The sequence below is a fragment of the Eubalaena glacialis genome, chromosome 19 (genome assembly GCF_028564815.1).
Source record: "Eubalaena glacialis isolate mEubGla1 chromosome 19, mEubGla1.1.hap2.+ XY, whole genome shotgun sequence".
Taxonomy (NCBI): Eukaryota; Metazoa; Chordata; class Mammalia; order Artiodactyla; family Balaenidae; genus Eubalaena; species Eubalaena glacialis.
The window spans coordinates 23,832,431-23,849,892 of NC_083734.1; the positions used below are offsets into that span (position 1 = coordinate 23,832,431).

The 17,462-nt window shown below is 46.5% G+C and overlaps 1 protein-coding gene across 1 annotated transcript; it reads left to right on the top strand.

The window, feature by feature from the left end:
- Positions 1 to 6,095: 6,095 nt before the first annotated feature.
- Positions 6,096 to 14,899, top strand: CHCT1 (CHD1 helical C-terminal domain containing 1). The gene is made up of 6 exons (XM_061176880.1): positions 6,096 to 6,167; positions 7,308 to 7,409; positions 7,677 to 7,852; positions 8,290 to 8,389; positions 11,287 to 11,482; positions 14,736 to 14,899. The coding sequence occupies exons 1-6, from the start codon at positions 6,117 to 6,119 to the stop codon at positions 14,897 to 14,899; spliced, it is 789 nt and encodes a 262-aa protein (XP_061032863.1). The 5' UTR covers positions 6,096 to 6,116.
- Positions 14,900 to 17,462: the final 2,563 nt, after the last annotated feature.

The window sequence follows — 17,462 nt, forward strand, 5'->3', positions numbered from 1 at the left end:
GCTAGCTCTAGCACAACGCTGGAGAGTCCATTATTTAGTAAATTAGACCCAACAAGGGCCAATATGGGATTCAACTCCAGCATCTTTCAAATGTGCCTGATGATAAGAATTGCCTGGGACATCCATTAAAATAGTGATTCCCAGGCCCTCGTGGGAGATTCTGATTCCGAAGCTCTGAGGTGAAGTGATTTTACTCATCAGAATTTGTCTCAGTCTGGAAAACCTGATATGAGCCTCCAGTACCAACAAACCTAGGCCTGAAGGCAGGGGGTACAAATATGGTGCCCTGGAAGAGGGGAGGTGAGCATAAGTCCTTTGGGACTTTTTTTTTTTATCAGAGAATACTTTGAATATCAGTACTCATTTTTTTTTTTTTTAATTAATTTATTTTTATTTTTGGCTGTGTTGGGTCTTCATTGTTGCGTACGGGCTTTCTCTAGTTGCGGTGTACAGGGGCTACTCTTCATTGCGGTGTGCGGGCTTCTCATTGCGGTGGCTTCCCTTGTTGCGGAGCACGGGCTCTAGGTGCGCAGGCTTCAGTAGTTGTGGCACGCGGGCTCTAGAGTGCAGGCTCAGTAGTTGTGGTGCACGGGCTTAACTGCTCGGTGGCATGTGGGATCTTCCTGCCAGGGCTCGAACCCGTGTCTCCTGCATTGGCAGGCGGATTCTTAACCACTGCACCACCAGGGAACCCTGACCAATTGGATTTTGAAGAGTGTTTCCCAAAGGCAATGGATTTTCATTTTGTCTTAGTTAACGTTGAGCTTTGAGCCATTATTTGTGACTGCTGTTAGATTTAATTGTCTCTTCAGGCTACTTCCTATGGTTTATAATAAAACCATTATGGGAATAGGGCAGACATCCAGATTCTAGGATTTGCTGGAGGCTCTGGGAGAGAAAAGGAGGGGTGGAGTGCGGTGAGGGAGCAGGCAGAGACAGAGAAGCTTTGGGGTTCTGATACTTAATTCCCCCTTCTGAATTTTAGATATTGTTTGGGGCTGGTGGAGGAATAAATGTACACATATTCTTTGTTCCTTCTTCTTTTTTTTCTCTGTTTTCATCCAGTCTTGGTCCATATTCACATCCACTTACCTAAGTATGAGTTATAATGTAATACTCTTTTGCATTATGCTTTTAAACTTAGCATTATATTACATTTTTAATGATGTTATTTATTCCTTAAATAGCTTTTAAAAACAGAGCTCTCCTTTCTTTCTGATTGTATAAAGCATATTCATTATTTTTAGCACTATGTTTTTTTTTTAATTAATTTATTTTTATTTATTTTATTTTTGGCTGTGTTGGGTCTTCATTGCTGCACGCGGGCTTTCTCTAGTTGCGGCGAGTGGGGGCTACTGTTCATTGCGGTGCGCAGGCTTCTCATTGAGGTGGCTTCTCTTTTTGCAGAGCACGGGCTCTAGGTGCGTGGACTTCAGTAGTTGTGGCACGTGGGCTCAGTAGTTGTGGTTCATGGGCTCTAGAGTGCAGGCTCGGTATCTGTGGTGCACGGGCATTGTTGCTCCGCGGCATGTGGGATCTTCCTGGACCAGGGCTTGAACCCATGTCTCCTGCATTGGCAGGCGGATTCTTAACCACTGTGCCACCAGGGAAGCCCCATATTCATTATTTTAAAAAATGCAGATAACATGAAAAGAAAGTGAAAAATCACCCTCAATATTTTGAAGTGTAGCCCTCAAAACTTTTTTCTATGTGCATATAAATACCTACAAAAATGGGATCATACCACCCTATCAAATTACCCATGAAAGTTTTCACAGAACTAGAACAAATAATCCTAAAATGTATACAGAACCATAAAAGACCCAGAATTGCCAAAGCAATCCTGAGTAAAAAGAACAAAGCAGGAGGCATAACCCTCCCAGACTTCAGACAATACTACAAAGCTACAGTAATCAAAAGAGCATGGTATGGGCACAAAAAGAGACATATGGATCAATGGAACAGAATAGAGAGCTCAGAAATAAACCCACACACCTATGGTCAATTAACCTTCGACAAAGGAAGCAAGAACATACAATGGAAAAAAGACAGTCTCTTCAGCAAGTGGTGCTGGGAAAGTTGGACAACTGCATGTAAATCAATGAAGTTAGAACACACCCTCACATCATACGCAAAAATAAACTCAAAATGACTTAAAGACTTAAATATAAGACATGACACCATAAAACTCCTAGAAGAGAACATAGGCAAAACATTCTCTGACATAAATCGTACTAATATTTTCTTATGTCAGTCTCCCAAGGCAATAGAAATAAAAGCAAAAATAAACAAATGGGAACTAATCAAACTTACAAACTTTTGCACAGCAAAGGAAACCATAAACAAAACAAAAAGACAACCTATGGACTGGGAGAAAACATTTGCAAATGATGCGACCAACAAGGGCTTAATTTCCAAAATATACAAACAGCTCGTACAACTCAACAACAAAATAACAAACAACCCAATCGAAAAATGGGCAGAAGGCCTAAATAGACATTTCTCCAAAGAAGACATACAGATGGCCAACAGGCAAATGAAAAGATGCTCAACATCACTAATCAACAGAGAAATCCAAATCAAAACCACAATGAGGTACCACTTCACACCGGTCAAAATGGCCATTACAAAAAAATCTACAAATAACAAATGCTGGAGATGGTGTGGAGAAAAGGGAACATTCCTACACTGTTGGTGGGAATGTAAATTGGTATAAATGGAAAATGGTATGGATGTTCCTCAAAAAACTAAAAATAGAGTTGCCATATGATCCAGCAATCCCACTCCTGGGCATATATCCAGATAAAACTATAATCCAAAAAGATACATGCACCCCTATGTTCATAGCAGCACTACTCACAATAGCCAAAACATGGAAACAACCTAAATGTCCATCGACAGATGAATGGATAAAGAAGATGTGGTATACAATGGATATATGATGGAATATTACTCAGCCATAAAAAAATAATAATAATGCTATTTGAAGCAACACAGATGGACCTAGAGATTATCATACTAAGTGAAGTAAGTCAGAAAGAGAAAGGCAAATACCATATGATATCACTTATATGTGGAATCTAAAATATGACACAGGGACTTCCCTGGTGGTGGAGTGGTTAAGAATCTGCCTGCCAATGCAGGAGACATGGGTTTGAGCCCTAGTTCGGGAAGATCTCACATGCCTCGGAGCAACTAAGCCCCTGCGCCACAACTACTGAGCCTGCGCTCTAGAGCCCATGAGCCACAACTACTGAAGCCTGCGCGCCTAGAGCCCATGCTCCGCAACAAGAGAAGCCACTGCAATGAGAAGCCCACGCATCGCAACGAAGAGTAGCCCTCGCTCGCCGCAACTAGAGAAAGCCCGCGTGCAGCAGTGAAGACCCAACGCAGCCAAAAATAAATAATAAATAAATTTAAAATAAATAAATAAAGTATGACACAAATGAACTTATCTATGAAACAGAAACGGACTCACAGACATAGAGAACAGACTTGTGGTTGCCAAGGGGGAGGGGGTGTGGGAGAGGGATGGATTGGGGGTATGGGATTAGTAGATGCAAACTATTACATAGAGAATGGATAAACAACAAGGTGCACAATACAATATTCAATATCCCATGATAAACCATAATGGAAAAGAATATGAAATAGAATGTAAATATATGTATAACTGAACCACTTTGCTGTACAGTAGAAATTAACAAAACATTGTAACTCAACTATACTTCAATAAAATAAATTTTAAAATAAATGGGATCATAACATACATGCTGTTCCAGTTCCTGTTTTCCATGTCATTAAATACAGATATAGGGGCTTCCCTGGTGGCGCAGTGGTTAAGAATCTGCCTGCCAATGCAGGGCACACGGGTTCGAGCCCTGGTCTGGGAAGATCCCACATGCCACGGAGCAATTAAGCCCGTGAGCCACAACTACTGAGCCTGCGTTCCACAACGGGAGAGGCCGCGACAGTGAGAGGCCCGCGCACCGCGATGAAGCGTGGCCCCCGCTCGCTGCAACTGGAGAAAGCCCTCGCACAGAAACGAAGACCCAACACAGCCAAAAATAAATAAATAAATAAATTAATTAATTAAATACAGATATAGATTAGCAATTTAAAATTTAAAAATTTTAATTCATATTTAATTTAAATTTATTCTTATAAATTTAATTTGGTAGGGTAGTATTTTAATAATTAGTAGTATTTTAGTAGTAAAGTTTTTTTTGTTTGTTTTTGTTTTGGCTGTGTTGGGTCTTTGTTGCTGCGCACAGGCTTTCTCTAGTTGCTGTGAACGGGGGCTACTCTTCATTGAGGTGCACAGGCTTCTCATTGTGGTGGCTTCTCTCCTTATGGAGCAAGGGCTCTAGGCGCGCGCGGGCTTCAGTAGTTGTGGCTCGCAAGCTCCATAGTTGTGGCTCTCGGGCTCTAGAGCACAGGCTCAGTAATTGTGGTGCACGGGCTTAGTCGCTCTGTGGCATGTGGGATCTCCCCGTGTCCCCTGCATTGGTAGGCGGATTCTTAACCACTGCGCCACCAGGGAAGCCCAGTATTTTCTAAATTAATCTTAACCTTAATATTAGAGTAGTATTTTTAAGTATGTGTGTGCCACAGTGTATTTACCCTTTCCTATGGATTACACTTCAGTTGTTTACAAATTGTCACCACTGTAACAGTCCTCATACATATATCTCTCCGTAGGGCTAATTCTAGAAGTAGAATTTGTGGGTCAAAGGGAATGCATATTTAACATTTTAAATTACATTTTTTTTTTACTAATTATCACTCCCAATAGTTTGTAAAAGAGCTCCTTTCCCCTCACTCTTGCCAGTGTAATTATCCTTCTTAATAGCCGCAAAATAATCTTGAATTGCTGCTCCAGTTTGGAGGCAAAGCCACCTTGTCCCCTAGGAACGTCAGGAGCTAAATGCCCCTGTCAAACGCGGCTACTGCTGCCAGATGGCGAGAGAGAGACCTGGGAGGACCGTGCCGCAGCCTCAGCCCGGGCTGGGTTGGCCGACGGCCGTCCGACCCAGTGCCCGCGAAGGCAGGGGAGGTAGAGGGCCAAACGGAGTGGGGAAAACGGGACCCGGGCCCAGAGGACAGAAAGGCAAGGGCCAGAAGAGGGAGTTCCGCGATCCAAGGAAGAAGATGAGGGTCAGGTGAGGGAACTGATGCCGCACGGTCTTACCAGCGCCCCGACCCGCTGTGCGCCCTGAGCGGCCACCCGGGCCGCGGTAGGGGTGAGGGGGCGGCTTGGACCCGCGCCCCCGAGCGCCTCCGAGGACCTACCCGCGACCTCTGATCTCCCCGAGGGCGACGCAGGAGGGATAAGCCAGGGCGGTCGGAATCCGACCCAGACCCTCGCGCCCCACCTAGTGGCGGCGGACCCAAGGCAATTTACGGGACCTCTGTGCGTCTCAGCTCAGCTAGTCTTCTATGAATGCGGATCACTGCTGGGACCTACCCCGGGGAAGACTGCTGTGAGCGTTAATTGAGATAATACACGGTGGCTAGTATTTTTGTACACCTCTCTAGAAACGCCACCACCACCCAACACAACGGGCTGCTTCCCTTCCTGGAGATTACGGGGGATGGAAGAGAAGATCTATCCCAGGACAGATTTACAGCGTTCCCTTTTCCCTACACCCCCTAGCCCATCGTCCCCAATCGGGAAAGCGATGTTACAAGACCTGGTCCTCACTCTCGGGAAGCCCACGCTGTAACTGAAGGGGCATGAATGGTACACACGCAGGAAAATGACTTCAAAAGCCTTACCCGGGTTCAAAATGGACAGCATCTGACAGTTCTCTTGGGAGAAGGGGTGCCAGCCCCTCCTGCCCAGCTGTGCGCTCTGACAAAGTCCGGGGTCTACCTGGCACAACCTGCTCACTTCCCTAAGCCAGTCCCAGTTGAAGGAGAGGCTGGTCGCCCGGGGAACGAGGGCAGGGGAGGGGAGGGGCACGCTCTGTGTTGGCAGTTGCCATGGTTTTGCTCCGAGTTCTGAGTGCCAACCTGCCCACTCCCTGAGACACTCAGGTCCCAGAAGCAGTAGGTCAGAAGCCTGAGGGGGCTGAGGAGTGCTACCTCTGGAGCCCATCAGCACACCTGTTGAGATGGAAGCCTCAGATGGGCAGGGGGGTGAAGGGGACCAGCCACTAGAGAAAGTGAAGTGGGGTTGGGGATGTGAGGGAGGGAGGAAAGGAGGGCCCTGGAGGGGCTGGTTTGGGAAGGCAGACAGTATGAAATTCAAGGAAGGAGAGAAGAAAGAAAAAGGGTGAGGTACACGAGTTCGCAAGAGACTGAAAGAACAAGAGGTTAATTCATTCAGACAGATGTTTATCAAGGACATATATACCTGGCAAGATGATGGGAAGGTTCTCGGCAAGATGATTGTTATTTGTGAAGATACACAGGCTCGTGTGTGTGTGTGTGTGTGTGTGTGTGTGTGTGTGCGCATGCGTTATGGTCTGTGAGGGTGGTTGCCTGATTTGTGTGGCGTGTTTATGGAATTGATCAGCCAGAGTCCCCTCTCTCTCGGGTCTGGAGGAGCCTGTGTCCCGTTCCCTCTCCCTCTTTCTCCCTCCCTTTCCCTGGTCTCTCCCTTCAGAGTGGTCTGGGCCTGGATCTTCCTTGTGCCCCCTGAACACAGGCAGGAATTAATGCTCACTTTTCTGAGAGGCTTTTGAAAGGTCAGGTGTAAATTCCATGTCAGTCTAATCCTGTGCTCTGACTTCAAGTATTATTCCACAGTCACTTCGTCGTTATTAATTTTCAGCTTTTTTTGCCCCAGCTTGCTGTCAGAAAGTTCCTTCTCATCATCACCATCACCGTTATACACTTTCTGAGTGCCCATTAGCCCATGGGCCTGGGATTTAGGCACTCAATAAGTGCTGAATGAATGAGTAAATGAATCCCTAATCATTCCCCCAAGGAGTTACTTAAACTTCTTGGTGCCGTTAGTGTTCTCATCTGTAACCAGGAATAATGATTTCTAGCCTCACAGAATCTGTGGGAGAATAAAATGAGTTAATGTGTATCAAGTGCTTTGCAAAGTTAGCTAGTATACTGTGCTATAATTATTATAAAAGAAATGCGTCGGGCGTTCTAGGTTTTCTAAGCAGGGATTCTCAGAGATGGTTTTCTTTGCCCGGGGCTCACTCGCCTGAGTGCTGGCTCAAGGACGAGGTCACTAGGAAAACAGAGAAGGGCTTTGGCTGGCATCTGGACCAGTGGTTGCCCAGCACTGCCCCTCAGGAGCAGTAGCCCAAGCCCCCCAGCTGACTCCTGCCCCTGCCTCCTCCCAGGGGACGGATTCACCCTGCTTAGAGGGGAGCTCCAGCACCATCCCTGCCAGAGACTCACTTGTGTGCCAGGCCAAGGGCCTGGGCCAGGACACCTTCAAAATTGTGAGTAAGGGGCCAGCCCAGGACCCTGCCCCCTGTTCCCCACAGGTCAGGAGACCTGGGTCAGAAATTGGCAAGCCTCAGACTCATAGTTCACGGCCCCACTTGACACACTCTTGGGAAGGAAGTGGGGTAAGAGGTTGACGGGAACCTCCTCAACACTTCCTGGGCCATAAGGGTTGCAGCTGGGCCAACCTGCTGGCTATGCGGGGCTGCCCAGCTGCCTCTTCTTTTTCCTGTGGCCCCTCACTTCACCTGTTGCCTCCTAAGTGTAAAGAATATCTAAGGCCGCTGAAGAAGTTCCTGCGAAAGTTGCACCTGCCCAGGGACCTTCCCCAGAAGAAGAAGCTAAAGTACATGAAGCAGAGCCTGGTGGTCCTAGGGGACCACATCAACACCTTTCTGCAGCACTACTGCCGAGCCTGGGAAATCAAGCACTGGAGGAAGTAGGGCAGCCTCCTTACCCTTACCGCTACACTCACTCCTGGGCCGACTCCTCTAGAATCAAGGTCACACCTTAGTGAAAATCTCCTAGTCCTTCATCTTAGTGTGAAAGAGTCAGGATCCTGGAGTGAGCATGGTGAAGGGGGATGGGGAGAACAGGGTCCGCTAGTGACTCAGGGCAGCACTGAGTAGACAAAGAACTCTCCTGACCCCGGGGAGAATGGCCTCTGATCGAATAACTGCTGTGTGGTGTGGGGGGCTCCTCACCGATACAGGGTATCCAAGGTCTGGCAAATCCCCGTTACTCCATGTCCCCAACCGAAAACTAAGGAGGCAGCATTTCCCCCTGGGTGGTCCTGGCCACAGGACAAATGCGGGAGAGAGAGGGGCTGTGCTCCGCCCCCCTCAGCAGCCTTGGGCTTGGACTTCTCCCCTGCAGGATGCTCTGGCGATTTGTCTCCCTCTTCTCAGAACTGGAGGCGAAGCAGCTTCACAGGCTCTACAAGTATACCAAGAAAAACCAGACGGACAAGTTCCCGGTGAGGTTCCTCCAGGGTCCAGCTGAGGGTTGGTTGGTGTGTTCTTAACTTGTGACGGGAGGCCTGCAACTGAAGGGCGGCATGTGGACTCTTAATTCCCCAACCAGGGCTCAAACCGGCGCCCCCTGCAGTGAAAGCCCGGAATCCTAACCACGGGACCACTAGGGAAGTCCCTGAAGGGCCCTCTGATACAGCCAGCACCCTTCAGTCCCTTCCACACTCACTGCCTGAGGAAGACGCCACTGCCCCTGCGGTGGGCACAGAGTGGGGCTGAAGAGAGCAGAGACTCAGCTTCAAGTTCTAGATATTTATTCATCCTCCACACCCACACCCTGATGTGAACAGGGGCAAGCACATCCCTGGGGAACCATGGGCAGGGATGATTGAGGCCAGGCAGAAAGGCACAGCCAGCTTGGGGAAGACTCTGGAGATTGTTGCAAAGGACAGAAAACAGAGGACAAATTCCTGGGCAGGGACTTCCCTGGTGGTCCAGTTGTTAAGACTCTGAGCTTTCCAATGCAGGGGGCGTGGTTCGATCCTTGGTCAGGGAACTAAGATCCCACATGCCATGAGGCATGGCCAAAAAATCAAAAAAAAAAAAAAAGTTCCTGGGCAGACTTTGTCCAAAAACAGTGCTTCTCAAACATTTTGGTCTCGGGTCACTTCTACCCTCTTAAAAATCATTGGGAACCCCCCAAAACATGTATTCCTATAGGTTACATCTATTGATATTTATTTGCCCTACTAGAAATTAAAGCTAAAGAAATAATTCAAAATATGTATTTACTAATTCATTTAAAAATAAAAACAAGCAGTCCATTATATATTAACATAATTTTTATGAGAGTTAACTATATTTTCCAAAACAAAAAAATGTAGAGAGAAGAGTGGCATTGTTTGACATTTTTGCAAATCTCTTTAGTGTCTGGCTTAATAGAAGACAGTTGGATTCTCATATCTGCTTCTGCTCAATCTCTTATGGTATAAAGATTTGGTTAAAGTGCATGAAGAGAACCCAGCCTCACACAGATATATAGTTAAAAGAGAGGAGTATTTTATTAGTGTTTTCATATAATTGTGGATATTTTTCTTTGATACCACACCAAAACCCAGAAAGTGGCAGTCACTTAATTGCAGTGTGGAATCTGAAACCATATCGATGAATGTTTTAAAATAGAATTAAAAAAATTTTTTTTAATTAATTTTTTTTTTTTTTTTGGCTGCGTCGGGTCGTCATTGTTGGGTGTTCGCTGCTGCGCACGGGCTTTCTCTAGCTGCCGCGAGCGGGGGCTACTCTTCGTTGTGGCGCGAGGGCTTCTCATTGCAGTGGCTTCTCTTGTTTCAGAGCTCAGGCTCTAGGCGTGCGGGCTTCAGCACTTGTGGCATGTGGGCTCAGTAGCTGTGGCTCACGGGCTCTAGCGTGCAGGCTCAGTAGTTGTGGCGCACAGGCTTAGTTGCTCCGCGGCATGTGGGATCTTCCCGGACCAGGGATCGAACCCGTGTCCACTGCATTGGTAGGCGGATTCTTAACCACTGCGCCACCAGGGAAGTCCCAGAGTTTTTTTTAAACCAGTTTTAGGTTTACAGAAAAATTGAGTATAAAGTATAGGGTTAGCCAAAAAGTTAGTTCGGTTTTTTCCATATAATGTTATGGAAAAACCCGAACCAACATTTTGGCCAACCCAATACAGAGTTCCCATATCCCACTCTTTTCTGTCTTCCTTATTATTAGCACCTTGCATTAGAGAGGTACATTTGTATCTTTGATGAGCCAATATTGATACACTATTAGCTAAAAAAATAATGTCCATAGTTTACATTAGGGTGCACTCTTTGTTTTGTACATTCTATAGGTTTTGACAAATGTACAATAACATGTATCCACCATTACAGTAGCAAACAGAATAGTTTCATTGCCCTAAAAATCCCCTGTGCTCCACCTATTCATTCCTCCCTCCTTCCCCCAGACGCCTGGCAATCACTCATCTTTTTATTGTCTCCATAGTTTTTCCTTTTCTGGAATATCCACGTAGTTGGCATCATACAGTATGTAGCCTTTTCAGATTTGTATCAATGAACTTTTCACACTAGGTTACATTAGAGTCCATTGGTTTCTCTCTTGCACTTTGAGTGGACCCCACTTTTCAGGGGGTTTGTGAGGTTAGAGTATTTCACAGAGCACACTTTGAGAACCACTGATCCAAAAGAATAATCACAGATAACAGTTTTTATGTACCAGGCACATTATGTTCCCTCATGTCATCTTCAAAAGTAACCCTAAGTGGTAATTAGAATTATTGTCCACAGTGTGTAAATGAAGGTGGTGAGGTAAAGTAACTTGACCCAAACCACATAGCAAGTGGGAGGGAAGAACTGGATTCAAACATAATCTAGTTCAAAGGAAAGACCTGCCCTGACCTCACCCCACCCACTGCTCTACCTATTCAGCCTTAACCAAATCCTCTCTTTCTCTGGGTCTTTACTTCTACCTCTGAACATGAATGAGTGGATCGTTTCAGTGATTCCCCCTTCTGAATATAAGGAGCTGCCATTTTGGTGATTCTTGGATTTCAGCAGCCAGGAAAATTTCAAAAGATGTTTTCAGGCTCTCAATTTTAATTTTGCAAAGGACTTTAAAACAAGTACCACTGTTTCATTACAAACACATAAGACACTATACTCCAAAAAGAGATGAAGGACATATCCCAACGGAAAGAGACACCCAAGAAGGGACAGTTGGCAGCCTGGTCTCAATGTCCCCATGGTCCCCATCTGTGGCCCTCCATCCTTCTGGCTACGCAGGTGTGAGGTGCAGTCAAAGCAGTTGCCTAACAAGGGCAGGGCTGGGGCTCTGGCACATGGGCCCCTCTCTTCTCAACACTGTGGCCCCCTTGCAGGTAGCCTTCTACCCCTTGGACATCCCAGAGAGCTCCTTGCTGGCCAACAAGGAGGACAGTCTGCCCAAGCTCTGCACTGCCTGGGGGCTGCACAGTCACCTCAGCGGCATGAAGGAGAGTCTGTCCAAGGTGCATGCCCCGGGCCACCAGGTCTCCCTGCTCGGGGAGCTGAGAGCTAGGGGCCACAGCAGGAGAGGTAATGCCTGGAGGAGGGGTCTATGTGTCCCGTGGAACACCTGACATAGTCTTCATCCCTCCTCCCCATCTTCTCTTCATCCCTGCATTTCTTTTATTTATTTATTTATTTATTTATTTATTTATTTATGTATGTATGTATGTATGTATTGGCCACACCACGCGGCATGTGGGATCTAGTTCCCAGACCAGGGGTCGAACCGCGCCCCCTGCATTCGCAGCACGGAGTCTTAACCACTAGACCACCAGGGAAGTCCCCATCCCTGCATTTCTTTTTTCTTTTTTTTTTAATAAATTTATTTATTTACATTTATTTATTTATTTATTGTTGGCTGTGTTGGGTCTTCGCTGCCGCGTGCGGACTTCTCACTGAGATGGCTTCTCTTGCTGCGGAGCACGGGCTCTAGGCATGCGGGCTTCAGTAGTTGTGGCACACGGGCTCAGTAGATGTGGCTCGCGGGCTCTAGGGCGCAGGCTCAGTAGTTGTGGCACACAGGCTTAGTTGCTCCGCGGCATGTGGGATCTTCCCGGACTAGGGATTGAACCCGTGTCCCCTGCACTGGCAGGCAGATTCTTAACCACTGCGCCACCAGGGAAGTCCCATCCCTGCATTTCTCTTTCTGTCCATTTTCCTTCCCCCTCTCCACTTTTTCTTTTCTCTTTTTCGCCCTTTCCCCACAGGTATGCTCATTATAGAAAGTTTGAAATGTACAGATAGTATAAAATAGAAGAGAGGAAAATTACCCATCACCCAGAGGCATGACTATTAACATTTAGATGTGTTTCCTTCACTGTTCTGTTTCATCCCAACCCCCCAACCCAGAGGTCTCAGGAGACATGCTTTTTTCAGTTAACATGTAAACAAAGCACTTTCCCATACAACCAGAAGCAGAGCAGAGATGTTTCTGGAGGCTAAGAGCAGGAACTCCCAGGAAGTGTCCAAGCAGCAGCAGAATGCCCCTTCTTAGCGTTGGGCAGCGAATGGGTGGAGGGAGGGGTTCATTCCACCAGGGAGGAGGCCATTCAGCCAGGTGGCCTGGGAACCGCCTTCCCAGCAGCCTTCGCCTCTGCAGTGACTGTGCGGCCTAGCTCTCTGGACAGAGAGTGTGGGATTAGGGGACAGAGACTCTTCAGTGAGAGGGACCCCAGCACTGAGGTGCGGAGAGGTGTTGGACCACCTACCTCTCACCTTTCTGGAACTGGCTTCTTGCTTAGCTCCTGGGGGAGAAAATGAAGGCAAATGGTAGCCTAGGACCGCAGAGCATGGTCCTAAACTGGACCCAGGTGTTCCTCTGAAGGCCGGGCTGGCTGGGGCAGCCCTCAGGGCGTCTTCACCAGTCACAGCTGGACCAAGTGGGAGGGCAGGATTGAGGATGGGTCAGGTACAGAGGGCCCAGGTCAGGCAGCTACCGAGACCCAGAACTCTCTCTGCCTGGGCTCTCTGGGGGCCCGTGGCCCCCGTGCCTATTGTTTAAATTGAGGAAGTAAAACATACAGTGGGATGAAGGCCAGTCCATCATTAAGATGATCTAGGCCAGGGACTTCCCTGGTGGCGCAGTGGTTAAGACTCCGCACTCCCAATGCAGGGAGCCCAGGTTCAATCCCTGGTCAGGGAACTAGATCCCACATGCGTGCCACAACTAAGAGTTCACATGCCGCAACTAAGGAGCCGGAGAGCCACAACTAAGGAGGCTGCCTGCCGCAACTAAGACCCGGTACACCAAATAAATAAAATTAATTAATTGATTTTAAAAAATGATCTAGGCCAAGCTGTCCATGAATCAGATGAGGGTAGTGAGGTGCAGGCTTTTGGGCCAGCGTCTCCCTGTACAAAGAGCTTTGTATCTCTCAATTTCACCCAAACCCTGCAGCATCCTGATGAGATGGGCATTATTATCCCCCTCCTACAAATGGGCAATCTCAGGATACAGGGTACAGGGTAGGTCTGGAGGAGGTAGGTTTGGGACAGGATTTAAAGAAAGGAATAAGGAGAGGGAGGGGGAAGGGGAAAGAGGTGGGAGGGACGTGTGCGTGGAGGTGAGGGGGCAGTGAGTAGACAGGCTGGGCTCAGGGATGAATGGCCAAGCACACTGCAGAGGTGCAGGCTGGCGGGTAACAGGAAAAAGGCTTGGATGGTGGGATAAGAAATTGGGCTTGAAATTGTAATTCTTAAAATAACATTTTATGACAAACATAAGCATATCCTAGAAAATTAGATAATACAGATCAGCAAAAAATAAGAAAATATAAACATTGTCATCCACAGTTAGCACTTTCTAGATGTTTTTTATGCATATAAATACCTGTATTAAACCAAAATGAGACCATGCCGTATATAGGATTTTGATTTGAACTTGCTTTTTTCAGTTAATTATAGAAACCTTCCATGTTAACATCTTCATTTCATCTTATTGTTGGATTAAATACTCCACTTTCAAATTTTCCAGCAAAGATATCTTTTGCTCTGGTTTCCCAAACCATGTGTTTCACCTGGTTGTGTCTCTTAAGCCTCTTTTAACCTAACCGAGTCCCCTTTTTTACACCCTGGCCTGTTGAAGAGATCAGGCTATTCTGCAGAATGTTCCAATTTCTGCTTTTTTCTTTTTGCTTCCTTTTGGTATCTTTGAAGCTTGTTCCTCTATCCAGGAGCAGGATTGTAGGTCAAGAGTCTCGATGAATTCATGTTAAACATGTTTTTGGCTGGGATATGTTACAGACAAGGTTGTGTTTTTCACATTGTGTTACATGAGATAACACATACTACCTGGTAGAGCCACCATGACTGAGTGAATCACCAAGTCTATCGTGCAATTAAAAGTGACCTGCATTGTGTTTCTTGGGCACCATGTTCATGAGTCAGTTCTTAAGGAAAAAGATGGCAACGGTGTTTGCAAACAACCCAGCAACAAAGTACTGGGAATTGGGTTGTGAAACTAGAGAGAGGAGTGGGAAGGAATCAGAGTCGGAAGCCAGAGGTCTAGTCCCAACTGTACCCCTAGCTTGACTTAGGCTTTGAGCAGCAGCCCATTTCCTTACTCTGTGCCTGTGTGAGATCCCTCAACTGTAAATTGGAGGGATACCATCTCCCTACCCCACATTTCTGTGAGAAAAGAGTAAGGGACATAGGTTGGAAGCAAAATAAGATTTTGTTGTTCTTCCTTTGAGTCCCTACCATGCCCCCCACATGTTACAGACTGAGATTCTCTTACTATTCGTGATGTCATCAGCACTGTCTCTGACTTGCCCTTTTTCAGGTTCTTTAAGGAAACTTCCTCAAAAACCACAACTCAAGAGAAAGAGGATTAAGGAAGCCCCAGAAACTCCAGAGACCTGCTCAAAAGAATACCCAGCTGGGGCAGAGGGCCAGCTCGCCCTGGATCCCAGCGCACTTGTACCTGAGGGCTTGGGGGACCAATGAGGGGAAAGAAGAAATTGTCTTTATCAAAAGGATGCTCAGGTCTTAATTATGTATAAATGGGGCAAGGAAATAAACATCCTTAATACAGTCTGACTTGGCTAAGGTGGTCACTGTGTCAAGGACCATCAGTCTGGGTGGAGATACATGTAAATAGACAATACAACGGGGTGACACAGGTGCCTGGGGAAGACCTCAGGGGAGGTAACACAGGCGCTGATGTGTGTTTGCCAGGGAAGAGCACAGGTGGGAGTGGAATGGGCCTGGGGTCAGAGAGTGATAAGTCTGGCGCCTGCCTAAATCATCTGCCCTTGATCTCGTGGGAAAGTTAGCGGGGGGACAGTGAGAAGGGAGATGCCAGGAATGAGCTGGTGTGACTCGGTTATCAGGCAAAGTGCATGGAAGTGAGAGAGAGTAGAGGCAGGAGACCAAAGAAGTAACCATATTAATAGTCTTAGCTAGGAACTATACTCAATATTATGTAATAAGCTATAAGGGAAGAGAATCTGAAGAATAGCATACATATGTATAACTGAACCACTGTGCTGTACACCTGAAACTAACATGATATTGTAAATCAACTATATTTCAATTGTTAAAAATTTTTTTAAAAAGTCTTAGCTAGGATGTTGGTTTAAACCTGTGGTCCAAAATTGGCAGCCCATGTGCTGAATTCAGACCACTGATGTGTTTTGTTTGCCCCTTGTGGTGGTCTACTTGTTTAAAACATTTTTATAAAAAAAAGTCAGTTGCCAATATTAACTTGGTACATTTCACATTAGAAACAACAGCAGTTTAAAAAACTGGCCACACTTGGACCTGTCTTCTCAAATGACCACACCTGGCTGGGGCTGAGACACACATGGGGCTCAGGTTTCACTGATAAATCTTTCCAGTTCACCACAGTCCCCACCCTCCCTGTTGCCTTACACACTGGCCTTCTTCACTTCCTTTCTATCACCTTTTGATCCTTTTAGCCTTTAGTATTTGTTACCCTTAGGGTATATACAAATGCAAGGAAGCTGTGCATGAATGTGGGAGGAGTGAATTTGTGAGACTAAGGTAAAGTTGACAGTTTTTTGGTGACAGAAGTGGGAGATGAAAAAGGAAGGGAAGGGGAGGAAGTGAAGGTGGTACATTGTTTCTAGCTAGAAAGGCCAGGTGGATGGAGGTCAATTCCAGGAGGAGAAGCCGGTCCAATTGTATTCCAAGAACACAGGAGAATCAGGACTCTGCTAGCGGCAGCAACATACAGTGCCCAGTATGGGCTGGAATGGATGGGACCAGAACAAATGTGTGTGACCCTTTTTCCTTTCCTCCCTCAATTTGTACTCAGGAGTGAATATCATCAAAGGTTTAAAATGTTAAAATGAATATCAGTCTAGACTTGAAGACCAATTACAGGGAAGCATAAATAGGGAAGGAGGTGGCAGCCCCATCTGCTTCTTTGTTCCTGGTACCCATTGCCTCCCAGAAGCAAAATGAGAGGCTAAGGCAGGGGCCTGGGATCAGCCTTACTGGGTGTTCCTGACAGTCCTGACAAAGCAGGGAGGATTTTATATGGGAAAAGAATCTGAAAAAGAATGGGTATATGCATATGTATAACTGAATCACTTTGCTGTACACCTGAAACAAACACAACATTGTAAATCAACTATACTCCAATATAAAATAAGAATTAAGTTTAAAAAAAAAGCAGGGAGGATTTGTGAGAGAAGAGCAAGCAGGCTGGAGGGTAACCCTGACGACTGGGGGCTCTCCAATTTTCTCTACTCCTGAGAGATTTCACTGACAAGTCCCAGGGAAAGGGCTGGCTGTTTGGGGAACGGATCAGAATAAGGTGAACCCTGTGTGCGAGGCAGCACCGCCACCTAGAGGAACTATGGAACTCTACAGCCTTCTTCTTCCCGTGGAAAGAGATGGAGGCCAGAAGGAAACGGGGGAGCTTCCTACCAGCCTTGAGGACAATCAGGAGGCCTGAAAGCAAAATGGGCAACAGGTGAGGCTTGGTTTTGGAGGCCTCTTAACTCCTTCCTCAAATTCAGTAGGATCTCAGAATTCTAAAAAGGCAGATCACATGACATTGCTCTGCTCAAAACCCTCCAACAGCACAGAGGCTTTTTAGGGCAGTGAAAATACCCTATATGATTCTAGAATAGTGGATACATGCCATTATACATTTGTCCAGACCCATAGAATGTGCAACACCAAGAGTGAACCTTAATGTAAACTATGGATGCTGGGTGATTATGTTGTAGCAATGCAGGTTCATCAGTTGTAATCAATCTACCCCCTGATGGGGGATGTGGGTAATGGGAAAGGCTGTGCATGTGTGGGGATGGCAGTATACAGGAAATCTCTGTACCTCCTGCTCAATTTTTCTGTGAACCTAAAACTTCTCTGAAAATAATGTATTAAAACAAACAAACAAGCAAAACCTTCCAAAAGCTTTTTCCCTCATGCAGGTTAAAAGCCAGTCTTCGCGAGGGCCTGCAAGGCCCTCGATGATCTATCCCTGTCCATTCTGTTGCCTCTCTGCCCTCATCCTTGCTTTTCTCATACCTGT